Source organism: Nyctereutes procyonoides, unplaced genomic scaffold (genome assembly GCF_905146905.1).
Source record: "Nyctereutes procyonoides isolate TBG_1078 unplaced genomic scaffold, NYPRO_anot_genome, whole genome shotgun sequence".
Lineage (NCBI taxonomy): Eukaryota > Metazoa > Chordata > Mammalia > Carnivora > Canidae > Nyctereutes > Nyctereutes procyonoides.
The window spans coordinates 8465663-8490711 of NW_026575128.1; the positions used below are offsets into that span (position 1 = coordinate 8465663).

The following is a 25049-nucleotide window of genomic DNA, read 5'->3' on the forward strand; positions in this document are numbered from 1 at the left end:
ATTCATGAGAGACACATACAGAGGAGAGAGACAGAGAGAGAGGGGCAGAGACACAGGCAGAGGGAGAAGCAGGCTCCATGCAGGGAGCTTGACGTGGGACTCGATCCCAGGTCTCCAGGATCAGACCCTGGGCTGAAGGCGGCGCTAAACCGCTGAGCCACCCAGGCTGCCCTCATGCCTTATTTCTAGCAGATAAAATGCAACCACTAGTATTACTGATACCATTCTGAATAGGTTTTTAAAATTTGGATGTAGTCTTTTTACTACATTCTTTATGGAAATAATTAGACCATGTATTCTTAATTTTAGTTAAAATCATGCCTAGGAAAAAAATAAAAAAATAAAAAAAATAAAATCATGCCTAGGGGATCCCTGGGTGGCTCAGCGGTTTAGCGCCTGCCTTTGGCCCAGGGCGCGATCCTGGAGTCCCGGGATCGAGTCCCGCATCGGGCTCCCAGCATGGAGCCTGCTTCTCCCTCCTCCTGTGTCTCTGCCACTCTCTCTCTCTATCATAAATCAATCAATCAATCAAATTAAATCATGCCTGGCATGATGCCTCAGAGCTGCTAGCAACTTATTTTCCACAAAGGCCCTTCCCTATAGTTTCAAAATAAGGAGTATTTAATAAGGTTACATTCTTCAGTATGGGAATGTCAAAGAAAATAACCCTCGTCCATCTGACTTTTTACTAGGCTAGTGTGTAATTCACCACGTGAGATATTTATATGTGAATTTCTCTCTCCAGTCTAACATTTGCTAAACACTTACTGGTTTATACCAGGTACTGTGCTAAATAAATGTTTTACATGTATCAGTTCAGATATACCTGTAAATTATTCTATGAAGTGACACCATTTTTAGTCCTACTTAGAGAAGAGGCATAAAGAAGTTGATTAATTTGTTCAAGGTTTCACAGGTAGCAAGTGGCTAAGCAGGGTCTTAAGCCAGAAGTCTGATTTCAGAGTCTGCTTTGGTGAGTACTATGGTTCAGCATATGGCTTTTTTCTACTAAAGTAGACAGCTTTTGGCATAGCAATGATTCCCCCAAACTGATGACAAGGGTGACATGAATGCATACAAAAATAATATTTTATTAACTTAGGCTTTACCACATATTGATTTAGTCAAACCAAAAAATTTACACAAAAATGTTAAGTAAAATCCCCAAGACTCCATTCAGCCTGAATTTTATTCTGGATAGGACAGGGAACTGTCTCCTGCATAAACAAAAGAGCAAAATGGCTCCAATTCCATTTTGTAGGAATGCAGACCCGTGGGGAGCCAAGGTCAAGGCAACCAGGCACTGTGCCTGACCTAAGGATTTGTTGCTCGTGTCACCAGCCAGCCTGCCGCCAAGAGCTTAGCCCCAGTGCTGGCTTCTTTGCTATTAAGGCAACAGTCTTAGGATCCTTGTTATAATAGTTGAAACAAAATTCCAAAGCCCTCACATCTTCAGTGAGGTGGCAGATGTACTGTTTGCAGCCCACAGCAGTTTGGAAGCTGAAATCACTCTGCTGTAGCCTTTTGTGCTTTGGCAGCATTTTCCAAAATTTTCCTTTTCCATTCTTCATAATCCTGTGTCAGATCTTCATCTTTTTGCAGTTTACGTGGGCTCTCTACTATCTTCTCTGTTTCTGGGAGAGAAAATTTTCAAAAGTGTTTCAAAATCTTTCACTGACAAGAAAAAAGCCAACTTGTTTCAAGTGTCTAAGTAGTTAATAAACTTGTTTCAAGTATCTAATTAATTAATAAAAAATAGGGATTATCATGCTGAAATGAAAGGTGCAACCAGCAGCTAACATCAGCTTTTTGCTCTCTCCTCCTCCGAGCACCCCACAACACCCTGAAAGTAGCTGGCGTTTATCAAGCACTCATCTTGTGCTTCAAGGCACTGTACCAAGTACTTCAACAGCATCATGTCATTCAACTCTCACCACAAGTCTATGAGGTGGCTGCTAATATTAATCACGACTTTATAGATTAGGAAATTGAGATTTACAGAAATTAAGTGACTTTCCTAAAGTTATGGAGCCAGTGGATGGTAAATAATACAGGATTTGAACCTAAGCATTTTGGCTTCAGGTGTGTTCATATTTACAAGCTATTTTTGTTTACTTCTGTAAATGACTGCTTAGAAAACTGGTCTCACCAAACGATTGTACAGATTCATTTAAAACCTGACTCTTGGGATGCCTGCGTGGCTCAGCGGTTGAGAGTCTGCCAGCTCCCGGGATCGAGTCCCGCATCGGGCTCCTTGTGGGGAGCCTGCTTCTCCCTCTGCCTGTGTCTCTGCCTCTCTGTGTGTCTCTCACGATTAAATACATAAAATCTTAAAAAAAAAAAACAAAAAGCAAAAACAAAAAAACCCGACTCTTGTCAGGCAAGTAGCACAGGACTAGTCACCATATTAAACCCACTGTACACTAATCCCATTGCACTGATTTCAAAGTCTGTCCAGTATTAGTTCACCTTACCCCTTGCTGGAGTCTCAGCCATTGTCTTCTTTTTCTTCTTTGGTGGAGTAGCTGAATCTCCAGCCTCTCCTTCAGGGAAAAAAAAATGTGTCATCAGGGCTAAATTTTCTCTGATTCTTAATTTTAGTAGTTGGGCTTATTTGGGATCACAAGAAACAATTAGATACCATGACTGACCAAATACAAGGTTAAGGAGGTGAATAATCTTGCCCTTGGTTTCTCTTGTCAGACCTAAGAATCTTTCCCGTTCCAGTTTATGTATATGGAGGCTGGCATTCAAACTGGAGCATGTTAACAAAAAACCTATTTTTTAGGCATGGAGTCATAAAATCACGGGTATTTTAAAAGTTATTAAGCTACTTTATCTGAAAAACAAAAAAATTTCTCACTACCAACTTACCTGGTCCACATTAAATACAAAATTCAGAAAGCAGCCATTTTGCAAGTTGGAAAACATTAGGTGTTTACTAGCTGGTTTACATTTTCAAATGACACATTCTTGAAATATGGAATGAATACTCACTGTCAGCTTGCTGCCCGATCTTCTCTAATTGTTTACATAGTCGGTCAAATATGGCCTTTTTTACACCAGATGTAGCTACCATTTTATTTTTATCCACCTTTAGCTTTAGAATTCTGCAAAAGAATTTGACAAATTAGTTTTTAAGACCAATATAGTTATCTTCTCTGGCCAACCAGATTATCAACTTATTTCCTTTCTACCCATGCCCCAACTGTTTAGTTTTCCCTTTAGTCCAAACATATATTATTAGGTATAACTATGTGTATTTGCCTTTTAAAGCTAGTTATTTATTGGACTGAGTAAAAATATATATGAGATTTGTTACATAACAAAAGGGGCACATAAAAGACATTTGCTTTAGTGCTTCGTGCCTTAAAGAATCCTTTCTTTGTGAATCTCAGATGTTACTGATTTGCTGAATGACAATCATAGCACTTTTAAATGTTCAGTTCAGGGATGCCAGGCGGGGCTCAGGGGCTGAGCATCTGCTTTCAGCTCAACTTCTGGCAACAGTGGTTCCAAACTGTCAGCTATATCGTGGGATAAACAGAATCTGGTCACTTGGCTACTATTTCTAATATTATTTATATGGGAAAATATGTTCTGAGTTGAAATCACTGAATTAGAAGTCCTCTTTGAGAATGAGCAATCTATTTGGAAATTGTGGACTCTTCTCAATGTTAAAAGGCACACTTACTTGCATGCTGAAAGTAATGCAGCAGTAGTGAAAAGTGGCCTGGATAAGTCGAGATCCAACTGCTGTGCTTGTGGAAGACTGGATTTATAGCTAAGGGAAAGCAGTGTTTGCAGAATTATTTGTTAAAAAATATTATTTCAAAGAGACTTAAAATATAAATCAGAATTTATAAGCTATTTAAATGCATGAGATATACATTATGCCACCTTACCATATCAGTTATTTTTTTAAGACTGAAAATAGAACATAGATAATTCTGCTTTATGTATCAGTATAAATTTAGTACAAATTTTTAATTAAGGTTCTTTATGTTTCATACCTTTGCAATATCTTTGAAGCCATGTTCACTGCTTCTGTACAGCTAAACTGTACTGCTAGGTCTCTTATTCCAATACTTGATTTCAGGCCCAGTAAACACTCAAAGGATTTAAGACAGCTCTGATACATCTTCTTGTTCAAGCCAGAAAGTTTAATTAAATAAGCCTTTGAAAGAAAAAAAAAAGCACTTATCATAAAAATTATAATGATAATCATTCTATACATTGGTGCCCTTAAACACTTGTTTAGTAAGTCAATTAATTCTATGACAAGTGGCTGGGTCTAGCTAACCATTTAGCTCATTTAGTCAAAAGTCAGTAATCATATTAGGCAGAGCTGAGTTCTGCTCTCAAGGGGTTCACACTAGACAGTAATGCATAAGCACAGATAATTTAAAAAACAAGTGTTAGTACAGCCAAGCTGTGAATAAAAACACAAGAGATATATACATGGTCATCTGTTTTTCAATGAAAGTGCCAATGAGGAAATTGCTGGGAAAAGGAAATAAAGAAGTATCCGGAGTAGAGGTGGGAAGGATGAATGTGTAGAGGAGGGACGAGGGGGGGGGGGAAACTGGCAAATAGAGGGAAAGCAACTCTAACAGAAAGTCAAAAGAAGCTTCAGAAAGGATGTAACAGCAAGGCAGGGTCATGTAAGACAAATTGGAGCTTGCCAGAAAAGAAATGCAGGTAAGAAAAAAAAAATAGTTGTATTTACAAAGCTGTGAGTCATTAAAGTACATGGTCTGTTAAGGAAATATATCGTGTAGCTTGAGGTTAGTGTTCAAGAGAAGCTTGAACTAATGGGGAGCCAACCCACTGGGAGCTAATGGGGTTTTTAATGCCACCACTTAATGAGTGTATCATTAAGTGATATGCACTGTTAAGTGTACTACATATGGTTTAATCCTCACAATCTAGTGAAATGGATACTCTTATCCCCACTTTATGAATTAGGAGAGGAAGCTCGGAGCTAATAACTGGTGGTACTGAGATTTGGTCTCAACATCTAACTCTTCCTGACTCCTTAGCTTGTGCTCTCAACCACTGTGATGCTAGAAGAAAAATACAAAATATTTTTAAAAAATATTTTTATTCATGAGAGACACACACACACAGAGAGAGAGAGGCAGAGACACAGGCAGAGGGAGAAGCAGGCTCTACACAGGGAGCCTGATGTGGGACGCGATCCTGAGTCTCCAGGATCACACCCTGGGCCGAACGAAGGCAGGCACTAAACCGCTGAACCACCCAGAGGTCCCTAGAGTGCATGCTTTAAAACCCATGTGTATTTGGGGAAGCTCGGGTGGCTCCACGGTTGGCACTGCCTTCAGCCCAGGGCATGATTCTGGAGACCTGGGATCGAGTCCCACGTTGGGCTCCCTGTGTGGAGCCTGCTTCTCCCTCTGCCTGTGTCTCTCTCTCTCTCTCTCATGAATAAAATCTTTTAAAAAAATTAAAAAACAAAGCATGTGCTTTAGCACGATGCTAGCAGCGACATGAAAGATGGTCTTGAGTAAAGAAAGAAGTGGCCAAGGAAACTAGATGGTAAATGGAATTTTCTGCCAACTCTGAAAATGATTTTAAAGCTTATGTAGAGTAATCACACATGACAATAGCCAAGAAAATTCTAAAACAAGAGTTCTGGGATCTGGGATGCCTGGGTGGCTCAGAGGTTAAGCGTCTGCCTTTGTCCCAGGGCCTGATCCTGGCTGGAGTCCTGGGATCGAGTCCCATGTCGGGCTCCCTGCATGGAGCCTGCTTCTCTCTCTGCGTCTCTGCCTCTCTCTGTGTGTCTCTCTCATGAATAAATAAATAAAATCTTAAAAAAAAAATAAAACAAGAGTTCTGAGTTTAGTCCAAAAAAGAAATTACAGTGCATACTTAAGTTTCAATGTTGGGGCACCTGGGGGTTAAGCATCTGCCTTGAACTCAGGTCATGAACCCGGGGTCCTGGGACCAGCCCCACTTCAGGCTCCTTGCTCAGTGGGGAGCCTCCTCTTCTGTGCCCCCTGCGTGTTCTCTCTCTTTCTCTCTCTCTCAAATAAACAAATAAATTTTTATTTTTTTATTTATGATAGTCACAGAGAGAGAGAGAGAGAGGCAGAGGCACAGGCAGAGGGAGAAGCAGGCTCCATGCACCGGGAGCCCGACGTGGGATTCGATCCCGGGTCTCCAGGATCGCGCCCTGGGCCAAAGGCAGGTGCCAAACCGCTGCGCCACCCAGGGATCCCCAACAAAAAAATTCTTAAAAACAGTTCACCGTTGCAGCAGGTTGCCGGCGGCCGGCCGGCAGCACCTACTCACTCTGTCCAGGGGGCACTTCCCGCAGGACGCCGCGAGGTCCAGGCACATGACCGCGCTGCTCGTTTCCGTGGTGCGTGCCGACAGGCCAGCGCACTTCACCTGGGACAGTCGCAGGTACTCCTCTGCTTTCCTGGTTATAAGGGCGACACGCTCGCTGTGGTGAACGACGGAGGCAGCGGGGAGGCCCGCACTCGGGGCCCAGCCGCGGCCAGGCTTACACGGAGTGGGACGGAGCCTGCATCCTTGGGTTGGACGACGCTGTCCTGGGGGATGGAGCAGCCCTGACCCCGGGCACCACCGAGCTCAAGCGCTTTAGGGCAAAAGTTAAGTTCCTCGGTTTCTTGAAACAAAAAGCACCTGCTCTCGTTCCTCCGCTGCGGCGCCCTGAAGGCTGCCAGCTCCCCCGAGGTCGCTTCCTTCCGCCGGTTCCTCGAAGCCAACGGCACCCAAACTGCCGGGGGCGAGGCGGCCTGGGGCCTTCCGCCGCCACAGCCGGGTTTCCGACCCCGTCCCGCACGGGCCGCCCCCTCACGCCCCCTCTCGCCCCCCGAGCCCGAGCCCGCACCCGCACCCCGCTCAGGCCGGAGACCGCCTCACACGTCCGTCAACCTGAGGAGGCTGCCGCTGCCGAGAGCGGCCGGCAGGGCGCGCCCCCGCCCCTCCGCCCCGCGGCGCCCGGCCAGGTGTCCGCCGCCGCGCACAAGCCGCCGGGAGGCTCCGCGGAACCACCCAGGTCCCGACTCCCCTCAGGCCGCGCGGCGCCCCGCACGCGGTTCCCACCGACGTCTACGAGCGCCCCGTCCTGCGGGTCCCCGTCGGCCGCCGCGGGAGGTGCTCCTGGGGGCAGAGCCTCACCGCCCCGGCGCCGCCGCCAGACCCACCTCAGCACCTCCGGCTCCGCGATGCCCAAGCGCGCGGCTAAACACGACATCAGCCCTGACGCCATGGCGCCAACTCCAGCTCGCGCGAACAGCGGCAACCGGACGAAAGCCGCGCGCAAACCCCGCGCCTGCCAGTGAGGGCCAGGCCCCACCCCCTGCCGCATCCGGATTGGCTGGGACGGAGCCCTGCTGCATCCGGATTGGCCGGGGCCCAGGCCCCCCCCCGCTACTGCATCTGGATTGGCTGGGGCAGAGCCAGGCCCCGCTGGGACGGAGCCAGGCCCCACCCCCTGCTGCATCCGGATTGGCCGGGACGGGAGCCAGGCCACACCCCCTGCTGCATCTGGACTGGCGGGGACCAGGAGTTGAGAGCGCTCCACCGTCAAGCAGTCTTCCTGTCGCGCATGCGCACCGCGGCTGCACGCTCCCGGGCAGGGGAAGCTGGAACGGCCGCGCCCTCTCCTTCCATTCCTCCCGTCGTAACAAACTCTCAGACGACGCCTTTACTTCCTGCCGCCGAGAGATACCCCGCTGCCCCGCCCCCGCCCGCCCCCCTCACACACCGCGGACGGACTGGCCGGCGCTCAGGTCCGTCCCTACACGGAGAGTGGCAGGAGCCCTTAAACACGCGAGACTTGAGTTCCCAGACGCGGGCCAATCGAGGAGCCGTCTGCGGGGCCCGGGGGCGGAGCTAAGGAGGGCGGGGTGTGCAGCGGCCGCAGCGTCACCTGACCGCGGGAGGCTCCGCGCGGGGTGGGTGCTGCTCGCTGCAGGCTCGGGGAGTCGCCATGGTGAGTGTCGAGCGGCCGCGGGCCCCGGTCGGCCCTGCCCCCGACCCCTGCGCCCTCCCAGCGCCGCGGAGACGCGCGGGCGGAGCCGGAGCCCCGCAGGCCGGTCGGGGCCGGGAGCCGCCGGGCTGGGCCTGCGGGACGAGGGCAGGCCGGGGAGGGCCGCGGGCGGGCTGATCCGAGGCCGGGGTGGGCGGCGGCTCCCGGTTCTGAGGCGTGCCTGGGCCTGCGGCCGCCTGTCGTGGAGGTGGGTCCGCCGCGGTGAGGGGCCGGGGGCCGCCCGGAGGTCGCGCCCCGGCCGGCGAGCGTTTCCGACGTGGCGCCCTCTGGCTGCGCGAGAACCACCTGCCGGAGGGTCGGAGCGGCGCCCTGGTGTTCGGCTCTTCCCCGCGGCGTCCGCCGGCGAGCTGCGGGGCCTGCTTACGGGGGCGTCCCGTGTGGTGCGCGTTGCCCTGGCGGGAGGGCGACTTGTTTGCCCCGACCCTTGTTGGCCGGCTCCGGGTCGCTCGCTGCAGCGGGCCCCTGGGCTGCGGCCCACACGCCTGCGCCTCCTCAGCGGGGCCGCGTCCTCAGGCGGTGCCCGCGGCCTGTTCGCCTCCCGGGGACCGGCTGCTCCGCGCGCCGCGCTGCGAGGCGGGGCCCCATGAGGCGCCCGTGGCCGTGAGGGCCGTCCTGCCTCCGCGGGGACTGGGCCCCCGAGAACTCTTACCGTCGGCGGCTGGTGCGAGGACGATGCGGACGTTTGACTAGGATATGCCTGTTGTGGGCATTCGTGAGGTGACGGTCACGGGGTTCATTTATTTTTTATTTTTAAAGATTTTAATGTATTTATTCATGAGAGACACGGAGGGAGGCGGAGACGCAGGCGGAGGGAGAAGCAGGCTCCACACGGGGAGCCTGACGCGGGACTCGATCCCGGGACCCGGGGTCACGCCCTGGGCGGAGGGCGGCGCTGACCGCCGATCCCCGGGCGCCCCAGTCAGAGTTTTGGCCGCCTGCGCCTCGGCCCTGTGCAGGGTGAGCCCGCTTGAGGCTATGAGCAGGACGCAGCCCCGCGCTCCCGAGCACCTGTGAGAGGAGCCCGGATGCGGTCTTGGGCGGGTCGCTCGTCATCCTGGAGTCTCCCCTTTGCGTCTGGAAACAAGCGTTGGCTCGTAGGATTCTGGGAGCCGGGTCACTTCAGGCGTCCTGTGGCCTCAGTGCGGAGCGTGCCGGGCGCTGGAGCGACGCCGAGAGTGAGGCGGGAGCGGTGCTTGTGGGCCCGGATGTAACTGTGAGGGGCGCTGTGCGGGCGCTGGAGCCTGGGCTGCGGGGCCGGGGAGCTGGGAGAAGGGCGTGGTGATGCGGTCGCTCCCGCGAGGGCCTGCGAGCGACGGAAGCAGAGACCCTCCCGGGGGAGCGGCCGCGGGGTGGCCTTGGGCTCAGGTCATGATCGGGGTCCCGGGGTCGAGCCCCACGTCGGGCCCCCTGCTCGGGACAGTCTGCTGCTCCATTTCCCTCCTCCTGCTTGTGCTGTGTCTCAAACAAATTAGCAAAAGTTTGCAAAAAGGAAAAAAAGATTCTCCAAATGGAGAAGAATAAGTGTCGCTAATAGATGAAGCTGGGACAAGTGAATGTTGTTCGTGGCGTGTCCAGCCTAGAATTCCTGGGGAGATGTATTGGCAGATGAAGCTGGAGCCAGGTTAGTGTTCAAATCATATTTTGAAGTTGCCAAGCTCTCGTCATCCTGATGCTCCCTACTTCAATTGCAATCGTGTGCCTTATAATTACAAGAGTAGTACATACATTGAGTATGATGAAGTTCTGTATCTGTGAGATTTTCCTCTTACAGTTGACTTACAGCGTGTTGGATTACAGCTACAACCTACCATGAGGAGATGGACCAAATAAGTTGCTTAGATGGCTGGAGATAATGGCTTGTATCTAAGGGGAGGTATAATAATAGTGACACTTATAAAGTGCTTGATTACTAAGTGCTAGGCATATTCTGAGTTCTATCTGTGTCATTTCATTAATTCCTCGTAATAGTAATATAAGTACTCTTACTGTCTCTGTTTAGTAGAAGAGGAAATGAATACACGTGGTTTGAATGGAGAGCAGTTTTATGAGTGATCCACTCATGATGGATCACTTTCTCTGAGCCTGACGGCTATGTTTGGCCTGGGTCTCAAGCTCAAGAGAGCCTAATGTTAGTTTGTTTTTTTTTTTAATTTCTTTTAATTTTCATTTATTTATGATAGTCACAGAGAGAGAAAGAGAGAGAGGCAGAGACATAGGCAGAGGGAGAAGCAGGCTTCATGCACCGGGAGCCCGACGTGGGATTCGATCCCGGGTCTCCAGAATTGCGCCCTGGGCCAAAGGCAGGCGCCAAACCCCTGTGCCACCCAGGGATCCCCCTAATGTTAGTTTGATCTTGATTCTGTAATGTTTCCATTTTTCTCTCATCCATGTAATCTTTAAGTACATTAAGTACAAAGCCGTTTGTAAATGGGGAACTAGTTCCATAAGTAAGCAGACATTTATTACCTGGCTTGTGTTTAATGAGACCATGCATAAATAAATAAATAAATAAATAAATAAATAAATAAATAAATAAATAAATAAATAAATAAAATAACCATGGTCACAACATTTTTTACTACTCTTGCTCTATGTGACACTTACCAGGAAGAACCTCAAGACACTCCCTTAGAATAGCCATATAATGGCTACATTTGTATAATAGCTACATTGCCTTGGGGAGTAATTTCTAAAAATAACATTTCCTTATTATAGTTTTAGTTCATTTGTAGCCTACCTTGAAATAAGTCTGTAGTTTCCTACATTATATGTTTATTTTAAACCCAGCTGATGCAAAATAGAAGAATTCTGCTAAAGTTTTCTTAATAGATCACTGAATCTATTCAGTTTATACAAAAATTTTTAGGTTTGTAGTCTCTTTGTAACCACAGTTTTATTTGCTGTATTAAGGTTATTATACGTCACAGCCAAAAGGTGGAAGCAGGCCAAGTATCTCATCAATTGAAGAATAGATAAAATATGGTATATACCTACGATGGAATATTATTCATCCTTAAAAAGAAAGGAAATTCTGCCATATGCTACAACATGGATGAACCTTGAAGACATTATGCTAAGTTGAAATGGCTAGACACAAAAACCTGTAATTCTTATATGAGGTACTTAGAGAAGTCAGACTCAGAGAAAGCAAAATGGTTGTTGTGTGGGGTAGCACTAGAGAATGGAGGGTTATGTTTTATGGGTACAGATTTTCTCTTGGAAAAGATGAAAGACTCCTGAAGATGAATGGTGCTGATGACTGTACAAGAATGTGAATGTGCTTAATGCCATGGAACTGCACATTTAAAAGTAGTTAAAATGGCAAATTGTATGTTATATATATTTTACCACAATAAAAAAGTAATTATAAAAATTTCCTCATGTATCTATATCTCTGAACCTAATGAAGTCCATTGATTCTAATAATTGTTAAATCTATTGCATCTAGAGATAAAGGGCCAAAAAAATCCAAACCTTAGCTTGGTGTCACTTAAGTTCTCAGAGAACCAGTCCAGGATGGATGGTGAATTTCATGAAGTCAGAATCCTCAGATGCTGGGGTTGTCTTTGCCTCTGAGACATTTTAACACTAGTAGTTCTGCTGTATAATTTAAGGTTCCCTTTAAATTTAGTTTAAAAGACATACATTTTTCTTTGATATTTGTATATGCTTGTGAAGAAGTGTGGTCATAGGGAAGCACAGGTTACTAGAGTTTGCCATTGGAAAAAAAAAATAGAGACGCTTGGCATTTATTATTAATTTTTTTCTCTTTCCAAAATTAGACCAAGAAAAAGTTTTCCATTTTTATAAGTGATTCTGATTCACAGTGGGTTTTTTTTTAAGATTTATTTATTTATGATAGACATAGAGAGAGAGAGAGGCAGAGACACAGGCAGAGGGAGAAGCAGGCTCCATGCCAGGAGCCCGACGTTGGACTCGATTCCAGGACTCCAGGATCACGCCCTGGGCCGAAGGCAGGCGCTAAACCACTGAGCCACCCAGGGATCCCCTAACTTTTATGTTTATACATAAGTCTTTGCCTTCCTCCTTTCCATCTCATCATATAGAGGCATCTTACCTTTAGTCATTTTTATTAAGGTGAAATTCATATAAGGTTAGTCCGTTTATATTTTTAAAGATTATTTACTTTAGAGGGAGTGGAGAACAAGTGAGGGGAAGGGCAGAGGGAAAGAGAATCCTCAAGCCGACTCCCCACTGAGCGCAGAGCTTAACTGGGGCTCAGTTCCAGGACCCTGAGGTCATGACCTGAACTGAAATCAAGAGCAGGGCACTTAACCAACTGACCTACCCAGGAGTCCCAAGAGGAACCATTTTAAACTGAACAATTCAGTGGCAGTTAGTAAATTTGCAGTGTTACACAACCACCGTTTCCAGTTCCAAGACATTTTTATCACTCCCAAAGGAAAACCTGTACTCATTAAGCAGTTATTCCCCCACTCTCTCCTCTGGTAACCACAAGTCTACTTTCTTTCTATGGATGATTTGTTTTGGGGGGGTGCATTTCATATGAATGGACTTCAGACCTTACATGGTCTTTTGTGCCTGGCTTCTTTCACTTAGCATAATGTTTCTTAGTTTCATTCATGTCACATATATCACTACTTTGTTCCTTTTTATGATTGAATAATATTCCAATATATATATTTATGTATATGTGTATACTACAACTTAACCATTTGTTGATTTTTTTTTTTTTAAGATTTTATTTATTTGAAAGAAAGAGGGATCCCTGGGTGGCGCAGCGGTTTGGCGCCTGCCTTTGGCCCAGGGCGCGATCCTGGAGACCCGGGATCGAATCCCACATCAGGCTCCTGGTGCATGGAGCCTGCTTCTCCCTCTGCCTGTGTCTCTGCCTCTCTCTCTCTCACTGTGTGCCTATCATAAAATAAAAAAAAAAAATAAAAATTAAAAAAAAAAAAAAAAAAGATTTTATTTATTTGAAAGAAAGAGGGATCCCTGGGTGGCGCAGCGGTTTGGCACCTGCCTTTGGCCCAGGGCGCGATCCTGGAGACCCAGGATCAAATCCCACGTCGGGCTCCCGGTGCATGGAGCCTGCTTCTCCCTCTGCCTGTGTCTCTGCCTCTCTCTCCCTCTGTGTGACTATCATAAAAAGAAAAAAAGAAAGAAAGAAAGAAAGAAAGAAAGAAAGAAAGAAAGAAAGAAAGAAAGAAAGAAAGAAAGAAAGAAAAGAATGAAAGAAAAGAATGAAAGAAAGAAAGAATCTGCATTTGAGGGGAGGGGCAGAGAGAAGCAGAAGCCCGCTGAGCAGGGAGCTGGATGCGGGCTTGATCCCAGGACCCTGAGTTCATGACCTGAGCTGATGGCAGATGCTTGACCACCTGAGCCACCCAGGCACCCCCATCTGTTGATTCTTTAGCCATTTTTACTTAGTTTTTTAGTCTCGTTGTATATTGTCTGAGAAGGTCAGTGTTTCATAAACTGGTTTCTTGATCTAAGACTAGTCTAAAATGTAGATGAAAAGTAGTATAGAGCAAAAAAAGAGGCTTTTAGAGATTTTGTTTAGGCTATACCTATCACAAGGATTCAGATTGGTTGTATGGCCATGTTCTGTTGTTGGATTCAAACTAACACCACGTTTTTTGGGACCAACCTGCTACAGGAATGTTGAGTCAGTTTCTGAGAGTAGAGATTCTCTACACATTACTGTTCCCCTTCAGTATTATTATGCTATTAATTTGGGTGACTGGGTATTGCTCTCGGTTCAATAGTTGTCAAAAATAGGGATCCCTGGGTGGCGCAGTGGTTTGGCGCCTGCCTTTGGCCCAGGGCGTGATTCTGGAGACCCGGGATCGAATCCCACGTCGGGCTCCCGGTGCATGGAGCCTGCTTCTCCCTCTGCCTATGTCTCTGCCTCTCTTTCTCTCTCTCTCTGTGTGACTATCATAAATTAAAAAAAAAAAATAGTTGTCAAAAATAGATAAATGGGTTTAAGATCTAGGACTGGAATGAGGCTTTTATGAAAGCCTTGGAAAAGGGCTATGGCTAGAACTACAGAAGTAGCAGATTTTTGGGAAGAGAGTGCTAATGAGACATTAATGGAAGTTTTTTGTTGTTGTTGTTTTTTAGCCTACAACACAGCAGTCACCTCAGGATGAGCAGGAAAAGCTCTTGGATGAAGCCATCCAGGCTGTGAAGGTCCAGTCATTCCAGATGAAGAGATGCCTGGTAAGAATGTCAACATGAGAGGCAAAATTGCAGTCTGTGTGTTTTGCAAGGTTGTATAGCACCACTGCTTCTGCTGAATGTAATCTTCAGTGTCCTCTGTCCCATGTCCCTCAAGCACTGCATGGAGCAATTTCAACAGGGAGCCCCTTTTACTTGCATTGTCTGTCTTCCCTCTCAGAATAGAAGCCCCACGGGATCCCTGGGTGGCGCAGCGGTTTAGTGCCTGCCTTTGGCCCAGGGCGTGATCTTGGAGACTCGGGATCGAATCCCACGTCGGGCTCCTGGTGCATGGAGCCTGCTTCTCCCTCTGCCTGTGTCTCTGCCTGCCTCTCTCTCTCTCTCTCTCTCTCTCTCTCTCTCTCTCTCTCTCTCATAAATAAAAAATAAATAAATTAAAAAAAAAAAAAAAGAATAGAAGCCCCACCAGGACAAGAAACCTTACCTTCTATCGCCGTGCCAATATCTGACCTCGGTTACTGGTCTCATTGGTTCTATACCTCAAACCTGAGGAGTACTTGACATAAAATGGGTGCTGAATAAATGTTTTTTGAAAGAATGTATTTAAATGCTTTCATTTTGGATTATTCAGCTTTTTTCTATCTTGAAGGCTTTTGTTTCCATCCTGAATGGACATATATTTTTGCAGCAACCAGCTTGAAAATTTCTGTGTTTTCATATTCTAAAAGAGTAGGAGGTAATCTGTGTAGAAACTATAGATTCTCTGCATTAAAATTTAAGAAATAGAACCAAACAGGCTGGTACTTCAAGTTATAAGTTGCTCTGATGATGATGATTTTACCTTTGTAAAGTGCCTCACAATTTCTAAAGCTTAGTGATAAGCTGTTTTAACCAATTGTATGTATTGTATTTTTTTTCTCCCCCCCCCCCCCAAAAAAAATGTCTTGGCATAGAGAACATGAGTGGGTATGGAACTTGATATTGCTTGTTTTTGTCTCTTTCTGAGTATGAATATTGCTTCCTGTATCTAAAGGCATTGTCATAATATGTGTTTAGTGGGACACATGGGCATTGTGAGGAGGAAAGTATACTTACAGGGATGGTCATTTCAAACATCTCTGAAGAGTCTTTACCTATGACAAAGCCATTGTCAGGATAGTAGCTTGCTTTAAAAGAATTGGTATGCCAGCTCTCTCGATTGCAGGTGCATGTGAATTCATGGTGCTAGTTTTATAATCATTAGGAGTTGAAAAAATTAGTTATGCCAGGAAGTTTGTAGTCTTAGGTACATAAGACTTGCTAAGCTTCACTGGTGAGAAACCATGAATCTTTTTCTTTCAGTAGGAAGAAGGCAAGGTGAAACTAAATCTGATTGTTGGGATGCCTGGGAGGCTCAGGGGTTAAGCATCTGCCTTCGGCTCAGGGCGTAATCCTGGAGTCCCAGGATCGAGTCCCACATTGGAGTCCCTGCATGGAGCCTGCTTCTCCCTCTGCCTATGTCTCTGCCTCTGTCTCTCTCTCTCTCTCTCTCTCTCTGCATCTCTCATGAATAAATAAATAAACTCTTAAAAAAACAACAAAAAAACCTGACATGTGATTCAAATAATTTAAGTTCTGTATACTGTGTAACAAATCCAAGTTACATCTTTATTTAAATTAAACATTCCCCTCAATTCTCTTGGTATTTCTGTAGGACAAAAACAAGCTTATGGATGCTCTGAAACATGCTTCTAATATGCTTGGTGAACTCCGGACTTCTATGTTATCACCAAAGAGCTACTATGAACTTTGTATCTTTTGAATGTTGAGGATTGACCATTTTGATCGTACTTTTTTTTCTTGATAAGGCCATATTTTGTTTCTTCCTTGTTGAGTTTTTCTGGTGTTACATTATTTTTCATTGTCTTAACCAAATAGTACTCCCTGTAAATTTTGTAAGCGAGGAAAAAGAAAGACTTAACATCAGAAACCCTTTATGCTTAAATTTCTTTGTTGTTGTATTTCAATTTTTAGTTCCTTCATGAGGGATATTGAGGCTGTTAGGCAGTTGGTTCTTTAATGCTTAGATATCGTCATGCATGACTCAAATGAAAATGAATTCAATGATTTGCCATTTCAAAACCCTGTAGTAGTCTGATGGGCATTCCTTGTTTTTACTGCTTTGCTTTACCAGACATCTTTTAAAAACCTTATTTTATCTTTTTTGCATTTTATTATTTTTTAAGTTTTTATTTTAATCACCTGGTGTTCAACAAGTGCCCTTAATCACCATCACCTATTTCACCCATCCCCCCACCCCTGTCCCCTCTGGTAACCATCAGTTTGTTCTCTGTAGTTAAGAGTCTGTTTCTTGGTTTGCTGTCTCTTTTTTCTTTTTGCTCATTTGTTTTGAGTGAATAAAAACCCTTATTTTAAAATAAGGAAAGCCCAACTGAAATTCTATCTTCATTTAAGGTATCTGCCCAATAGTTTAATGACTCCAACAAATTCCAGAGTATTGCTTACGTTGGCTTGACTTTATATCAGTCCTTAATCGTAATTAAAAGATATGGCTATTTCTGATGAACTACACTACTTGGAGGTCTACCTGACAGATGAATTTGCTAAAGGAAGAAAAGTGGCAGATCTCTATGAACTTGTACAGTATGCTGGAAACATTATCCCAAGGCTGTAAGTAACCGAGAATCTGAGGGCTTTTATATCTGCATTTTCCACTTTTTTTTTCTTTTTTTCATTTTCCACTTTATTATATAGCCTTTAAACGTTGATTTTTAAAAACCAATTTTAAGGTTATTTAATTTCTTAGCAAATTGAAATTAGCATTTTGGTAGATATTCTGAGTTTTCTTTTAAGGCTTTAAGGTATAATTTTACTTTTTATATAGATAATTGAGGAATTTTAGAAATAGAAAAAGCAGATATACTATTTTGTTTAGTGTTTTGACTACAAAATAGTGTTTTGACTAGAAAAATTAATATGACATTTAATCTTTTACTAGTATGCTTAAAGATGATAATGATACTTATGTATATATATAAGTGTATGTGTGTGTAACATATACTTATATATACACATATATTTGTGTATGTGTGTAAGTATATGTGTAATTTGTATATAAATATATGTACAGATTGGGGAGAGGGTTAGTGAGTGGCTGCATTTTAAATTAGATATATTTTCATTGTAGAATGGAATGTAGAATGGTCCATCTTGCTTTAATATGTTTGGGTTCAATATGTTTGTACATAATCAAATTCTTGACTTGGGTCTTTTATTTATTTATGAATATTTTAATCCAGTGTTTCCTCATAATTCCCCTAGTTACCTGTTGATCACAGTTGGAGTTGTATATGTCAAGTCATTTCCTCAGTCCAGGAAAGATATCTTAAAAGATTTGGTAGAAATGTGTCGTGGTGTGCAGCATCCCTTAAGAGGTTTATTTCTTCGAAACTATCTTCTTCAGTGTACCAGAAACATCTTACCTGATGAAGGAGAGCCAACAGAGTAAGTGATTTTCTTTTTTTTTCTTTCTTTTTTTTTTTTTTGTGATTTTCTTTTTTGATTTAGTTGTTACACTTTTTTGTTGTAGAATATATAAGAAGTATAGAAAAGTGTATAGAAAAAAACCCAATATTTCTCCCACCCACAGGACTTGGGAGAAGTACTACTTCTTTCCTCCCACCAGTACTTGTAACATTTCAGTTGGAGATTTCCTTTGTGATGTAGAATTCTTCAGTATATGTGGTATGATGCAAAATGTACTCTTCTAGGGACACCTGGGTGGCCCAGCGCAGGGCATGACCCTGGGTCCCGGGACCGAGTCCCACATCGGGCTCCCTGCGTGTAGCCTGCTTCTCCCTCTGCCTGTGTCTCTGCCTCTCTCTTTCTCTGTGTCTCTCATGAATGAATAAATAAATCTTTGAAAAATAAATAAATAAAATTTATTTTTTTGTCATTTATGGACTGCTAGATGCCCTGGATAGAAGTGATTTAAGTTATCTGTGAACACAAATTGCATATTAACTCCAAAAGAAAAAAAGCCTTTGAGAGCCCTGTCTCTTGTGACCAATATTCCAGTATCCACATCCATTTCACTCGTTGTGGCCCACAATAAAGATAGATGGTCAACCAGCTTTGGTCTACAACCAACTAGGTGAACTATTTATATGCAGATTTCCTAGATTGAGGACCTTAATTCCTTTTAAGTTTATTAATTTAAAAAAACTTTTTTTTTTTTTTTTTTTTTTAAGTAATCTCTACATCCAACATGAGGCTCAAACCCCAGGACCCTGAGATCAAGAGTCGTATGCCCCTACTGATTGAGCCAGTCAGGCACTCATTGTTTAACTTTACTTATTCATTTGTTTCTAAGGTATACAGTTCAGTAATTTCTAGTATATCTGTATCAATTTCTTTTTAAGAGAAAAAAATATAAAAATTTACCATGCATGTGATAAATGACATAGAAAAGGTAAAAATTTAAAAATGCTGAGAAGATAATGAGGTTGTTTTATTATGATTTGACTGTCAATTTTGAGCATTTAATTAGGCAATCATTAAAAAAATTTTGAAGCCTATATTCCCTGTCCTATGAGATGAAAAATCAGCAGGAAATATATGGTCTCCTCCCTCACAAAGTTTATATTCTAATTGAAAATGTTCAACAATAAAATGATGTAGTTAGGGCATCTGGGTTGCTCAGTCAGTTAAGGATCTACCTTCAGCTCAGGTCATTATCCTGGGATCCTGGGATTGAACCCTGTATCGGGGTCTGTGCTCAGCATGGAGTCCGCTTGTACCTCTCCCTCTGCCCCACCCTCCTACTTGTGCTCTCTTTTTCTCTCTCAAATAAATAAATAAAATCTTTTTTTAAAAATAGTGTAGTTGGCGATCCCTGCGTGACTCAGCAGTTAAGTGCCCACCTTTGGCCCAGGGTGTGATTCTAGAGACCCGGGATCAAGTGCCACGTCCGGCTCCCTACATGGAGCCTGCTCTTCCCTCTGCTTGTGTCTCTGCCTTCTCTCTGTCTGTCTCTCATGAATAAATAAAATATTTTTGGGGATCCCTGGGTGGCTTAGCGGTTTGGTGCCTGCTTTCAGCCCAGGGCATGATCCTGGAGACCCGGGATCGAGTTCCACATCGGGCTCCCTGCATGGAGCCTGCTTCTCCCTCTGCCTGTGACTCTGCCTCTCTCTCTGTCTCTCATGAATAAATAAATAAAACCTTTAAATATATATATATATTTTTTAAAATGGTGTAGTTAGCAGTACGTTATGCGTATCAGGTTTTTTTTTTAGGCTTTTTGAATTAATAGAGTTGCTCTGAGAATAAGTTGGGTCAAGGTAGGGAATGGGGGAAAGTGTTTGGTTCCTTTATACTTGCACTGTGTCCTCTCCCTGGTATTTTTTTCTCTTGAGTCTTTTTCCCTTGAGGTTGAACACTAAGCCAATGAAGTTGAAAGTCTTTTCTGTAAAGTATCAATGTATTAAAGGGATAAGAAGGAAACGTACAAAGGAGAATGGTAACAATAAGTTGGTCCTATAGTGTAAATAGCAGATGTAAAGATTTTTTTCAACTCTCTCTTTGCAGTGAAGAAACAACTGGCGATATCAGTGATTCCATGGATTTTGTACTACTTAACTTTGCGGAGATGAACAAACTCTGGGTGCGAATGCAACATCAGGGACATAGCCGAGATAGAGAAAAAAGAGAACGAGAAAGACAAGAACTGAGAATTTTAGTGGGAACAAATTTGGTGCGCCTCAGTCAGTTGGAAGGTGTAAATGTGGAACGTTACAAACAGGTTTATATCCTTTTACTTGTTACCTTTTCTTACATCATGAGATAAATTTGAAGCCTGATTTTCTTAATTAAAATATCTTTATTAAATATTATTACAGTGGGGATCCCTGGGTGGCTCAGTGGCTTGGCATCTGCCTTCGGCCCAGGTCGTGATCCTGGAGACCTGGGATCAAGTCCCACATCAGGCTCCCTGCATGGAGACTGCTTTTCCCTCTGCCTGTGTTTCTGCCTCTCTCTCTCTCTCTGTCTCTCTCATGAATAAATAAATAATCTTAAAAAAATTAAAAAAAAAAGGACCAGGTAGTAAATATTTTTTGATTTTGCAAGCCTTGTTGTCTGTAACTACTAAACGACAAGTTGTGGCAAAAAGCAACAACAGACAGTATGAAAGTGATTTACAAAAGCAGACATTGAGCTAGATTTGCTCACCCCTGGAAGAGATAATCCAGGATAGTGTCACACATATGTAATGAGTTACTTTTGATAAAAGCATAGTGGTAACCTTTTCAACAAATGTTTCCGAAACAGCTGGACATCTCTGGGCAAACAAGATCCTTGAATGGTGACCCATTCTCACCATATAGAAAAACTCAAAAAATGGATCAGAGACCTAAATATAAAACCTAAAACTATAAAACTTCTAGAAGAAAAACACAAAGGAAATCCTATAATGTTGGATTAGACAAAGATTTCTTAGGATACAAAAGGCACAAATTATAAAAGAGAAATGAATTTGATAAACGTCTTAAATGACTTTCTAAGTAGAAGTCCAGAATTTAAATTTTTATTTAAAAATTCCTCTATGAAATGTTAAAGTTTCATTTAAAAAGTATGGGTTGGAAAAATCTAAAGATTCTTGGGCACCTGGGTGGCTCAGTGGTTGAGCGTCTGCCTTTCCCCCTGGCCATGATCCCAGGGTCCTGGGATCAAGTCCCATGTCAGGCTCCCCACAGGGAGCCTGCTTCTCCCTCTGCCTCTCTCTCTGTCTCTCATGAATAAATAAATAAAATCATTTTTTTTAAAAGAAAAATCTAAAGATTCTCAATAGCTTAAATGTTATTAGAGGCGTGGCTTAGCATTTAAAAATGTTTTAACTGGGGGATCCCTGGGTGGCGCAGCGGTTTGGCGCCTGCCTTTGGCCCAGGGCGCGATCCTGGAGACCCGGGATCGAGTCCCACGTTGGGCTCCCGGTGCATGGAGCCTGCTTCTCCCTCTGCCTGTGTCTCTGCCTCTCTGCCTCTCTCTCTCTCTCTCTCTCTCTCTGCGACTATCATAAATAAATTAAAAAAAAATTAAAAAAAATAAAAATAAAAAAATAAAAATGTTTTAACTCTTACCCTTTTCTTTTAGATTGTTTTGACTGGTATATTGGAGCAAGTTGTGAATTGCAGGGATGCTTTGGCTCAAGAGTATCTCATGGAGTGTATTATTCAGGTAAGTGAGAACATATATTGCATCTTTTAAAAGGACTCATTTTATCTTAAATAGTTTTGTTTTGAAAAAAAAAAATCTTGATAGAATAGAAAATAAACTGTCCTCGGTGCCTGGGTGGCTCAGTCAGTTGAGTGGCTAACTCCTGATTTTGACTCAGGTCATGATCTGGGGTCTGGGATTGAGCCTTGCATGCCGGTCTGGGCTCAGTGAGGAGTCTCCCTCTCCCTCCGCTTCCCTCCCCAGTTGCGGGTTCATGTTCTCTCTCTTTCTCTCAAGTAAATTTTTTTTTTTTTAAGATTTATTTATTTATTCATGAGAGAGGCAGAGACACAGGCAGAGGGAGAAGCAAGCTCCTCACAGGGGGTCCGATGCAGGACTTGATCCCAGATCCCGGGGTCACACCCTGAGCAGAAGACAGACAGACAGACGCTCAACCGCTGAGCCACCCAGGTGTCCCAAATAAATTTTTGAAAAGAAAAAAAATAAGCTGTCCTGAGTAAAGGATTCTTTTCTCTTACTGATGACTTGGTCTTAGTATTGATGTGTTTTTCCCTCCAAGATGTAGGAAAAAAGTAGCCTCTAAGTTCTCCAGTTCTTATTAGTTTTAGTTTAGTTGTAGATGTATTTTGGCTAGTGGAATATTTATCTGAGCTTTAAGGAAGCTCAAAAAGTAATATATTTTAATTTAGTTGTGTAAGATTAAAACAATTATTTCTACAAATATGAACTTTACCATAAGTCCAAAATATAATGTGAAATACGTTTACTTGTATCAACTAATTATTATTTGATTTTCAGGTTTTCCCTGATGAATTCCACCTTCAGACTTTGAATCCTTTTCTCCGGGCCTGTGCTGAGTTACACCAAAATGTAAATGTGAAGAACATAATCATTGCTTTAATTGATAGGTAAGTGCTTCCAACACTAGAGGGCAGTGTTCCAACTTGGGACTAATGAATTTAAAACATTTTTGTGAATTGCTTATTTCTGTTACATCTTTTTTTTTTAAAGATTTTATTTATTCATTCATGATAGTCACACACACAGAGAGAGAGAGGGAGAGACACAGGCAGAGGGAGAAGCAGGCTCCATGCAGGGGGCCCGACGTGGGACTCGATCCCGGGTCCCCAGGACCGCGCCCTGGGCCAAAGGCAGGCGCCAAACCACAGCGCCACCAGGGATCCCCCTGTTACATCTTTTTTATATTAATGATTGTAAAGTAATTACACTTATGAACAGTTTAGTTCTGTAAGTATGAATTTCTTCCAGGTGCTTGTCTAGCTTAGGCAGGAGGCATGGAAATACATTTAATTGGCAATGTCCTACAGATCCATTATTTAAATCTTAAAATTCAAAGAATAAAATTTATTGTTTACAATAATGAATGTTACCTTTTAGTGGGAACTGATTTGATTTGGAGTTTTTTGTTTTTTTAACCAAATAGCTATTAGATGTATGATTAAGAATGTTTAGGTAATCACTCTATTGTCACATTTTTTAAAAAAAGAATTTTGAAGTATTAAATATGTTTAGAAAATTTCCCTTATGTTTGAATTTTACTATTTTAGGCATTCATCTTGGTTAAAAGTATAAAACTTGGCCTTTGATAATGGCTTTAATGAGTACCTGCTTGGCAACCATACTGAGTGCTAGTATATAATATGTGTCCTGCTCGTTTGCTTACACATCATTGACATTGTGAAACCAGGAGCCCAAGTGAAGATATATTTCTGCAAATACCTTTTGTTACATTTTAAATACCTAAGTTATTAAAGTCTAAGAATTTATATGGCACATTCTCCAAATTATCAGTTTAAATCTGGGCAGCAAGAATTATATGCGAATTGGACCTATTCTTAATGGAGGCTAATAAGATTTATCTTTTGAAGGTTTCTCTTTCAAATCATGGCTGTTAAAATACATTTGTCACTTTAACGAATTTTTATCCCTGTCTACTTGATTCAGCTTCAAAAAATATTGCAAAATCAGGCTGTTGAAAATTATTTATGAGGGGATCCCTGGGTGGCTCAGCAGTTTAGCGCCTGCCTTCGGCCCAGGGCATGATCCTGGAGTCCCGGGATTGAGTCTCGCATCGGGCTCCCTGCTTGGAGCCTGCTTCTCCCTCTGCCTGTGTCTCTGCCTCTCTCTCTCTGTGTGTGTCTCTCATGAATAAACAAACAAAATCTTTAAAAAAATTATTTATGTATGGTGTAAAATAGAACATATTGTAAGAATACAGTAAAATAAGACATTATTGACGAAACTGGTTAAAAATGAATTGATCACTTTCTTATACCATACACAGAAGTAAACTCAAAATGAATTAAAGATCTAAATGTGAGACCTAGAACCATAAAAATCCTAGAAGAGAGCAATTTCTCTGACATGGCAGTAATTTCTCTGACATGGGCCATAGCAACATTTTCTTAGATATGTCTCCTGAGGCAAGGAAAATAAAAGCACAAATAAACTATTGGGACTACATCAAAATACAAAGTTTCTGCACAGTGAAGGGAACAGTCAACAAAACTAAGAGGGAACTTACTAAATGAGAGAAGATATTTGCAAATGATCTATCCACTAAATGATTAGTATCTAAAGTATATAAAGAACTGACCAACTCAACGAACCCAAAGAGCAAATAATCCAATTTAAAAATAGGCAAAAAACATGAACAGACATTTCTCCAAAGAAGACATCTAGATGACCAACACATCTATGAAAAGATGCTCAGCATCACTCATCATCAGGGGAAATACAAATCAAAACTACAATGAGATGTCCCCTCACACCTGTCAGAATAGCTAAAATCAAAACCACAAAAAAAAAAAGTTGCTGAGGATGTGGAGCAAAAAGAACCCTCGTACACTGTTGGTGGGAATACAGACTGGTACAGCCACTGGAAAATAGTGTAGAGGTTCCTCAAAAACTTAAAAATGGAACTACCCTATGACCCAGTATTTGCACTACTGGATATCTACCCAAAAAATACAAATCACTAATTCAAAGGGATACATGCAACCCTATATTTATAGCAGCATTATCTACAATAGCCAAATCATGGAAGCAGCCCAAGTGTCTATGAATAGATGAATGAGTAAAGAAATATATACATAATGGAATGTTTTTCAGCCATAAAAAGAATGAAATCTTGCTATTTGCAATGACATGGATAGAGCTAGAGACTATTATGCTGGACTAAGTAAATCAGAGAAAGACAAATACCATATGATTTCACTCATGTGGAATTTAAGAAACAAATGAGCAAAGGGGGAAAAAAGACAAACCAAGAATCTGACTTTTTACTCTAGAAAACAAACTTGATAGTTACGGGGGCGGGGGGGCGGTGGGAGAAATAAGTGATGGGGATAAGGAAGACACTTGTATAATGAGCACTGGGTGATGTGTGGAAGTGTTGAATCACTATATTGTACACCTGAAACTAATACAACACTATTTATTAAAAATTTTTAAAAATGGGGGATCCCTGGGTGGCGCAGTGGTTTAGCGCCGGTCTTTGGCCCAGGGCGCGATCCTGGAGACCCGGGATCGAATCCCACATCAGGCTCCCGGTGCATGGAGCCTGCTTCTCCCTCTGCCT

The 25049-nt window shown here is 43.1% G+C and overlaps 2 protein-coding genes across 3 annotated transcripts in view; one reads left to right on the forward strand and one right to left on the reverse strand.

The window, feature by feature from the left end:
- Window positions 1–1071: 1071 nt before the first annotated feature.
- ORC6 (origin recognition complex subunit 6) lies at window positions 1072–7730 on the reverse strand. Its single transcript, XM_055341789.1, has 7 exons — window positions 7200–7730; window positions 6319–6448; window positions 4014–4177; window positions 3695–3784; window positions 2998–3110; window positions 2475–2543; window positions 1072–1634 (listed from the first exon to the last, which is right to left on the reverse strand). Exons 1-7 carry the CDS (start codon window positions 7496–7498, stop codon window positions 1507–1509), a joined length of 993 nt encoding a protein of 330 aa, XP_055197764.1. The 5' UTR covers window positions 7499–7730; the 3' UTR covers window positions 1072–1506.
- Window positions 7731–7892: 162 nt separating this feature from the next.
- VPS35 (VPS35 retromer complex component) overlaps window positions 7893–25049 on the forward strand; it is a 28059-nt gene continuing 10902 nt past the window's right edge. The window contains exons 1-8 of one of the 2 annotated variants that reach the window (XM_055341791.1): window positions 7893–7990; window positions 14156–14254; window positions 15906–16002; window positions 16759–16882; window positions 17534–17716; window positions 19802–20015; window positions 21365–21448; window positions 22247–22356. In XM_055341791.1, the coding sequence (XP_055197766.1) occupies window positions 7988–7990; window positions 14156–14254; window positions 15906–16002; window positions 16759–16882; window positions 17534–17716; window positions 19802–20015; window positions 21365–21448; window positions 22247–22356 (914 nt within the window). In that variant the 5' untranslated portion in view covers window positions 7893–7987. Of the gene's footprint in view, window positions 7991–8526; window positions 8765–14155; window positions 14255–15905; window positions 16003–16758; window positions 16883–17533; window positions 17717–19801; window positions 20016–21364; window positions 21449–22246; window positions 22357–25049 lie in introns of those variants that run through there. The other variant, XM_055341790.1, reaches the window with a different exon arrangement.

What these genes read in the sequence shown, in the direction of transcription:
- ORC6 (XM_055341789.1), bottom strand. Translation starts at nt 7,498, where the DNA reads ATGCAGCAGGGGGTGGGGCCTGGCTCCGTCCCAGCGGGGCCTGGCTCT. An exon ending in GCGGAGCCGGAGGTGCTGAG is followed by an intron (nt 6,449 to 7,199) that starts GTGGGTCTGGCG and finishes CCTTATAACCAG; the next exon opens with GAAAGCAGAGGAGTACCTGC. An exon ending in GCTTCAAAGATATTGCAAAG is followed by an intron (nt 3,785 to 4,013) that starts GTATGAAACATA and finishes GCTTTCCCTTAG; the next exon opens with CTATAAATCCAGTCTTCCAC.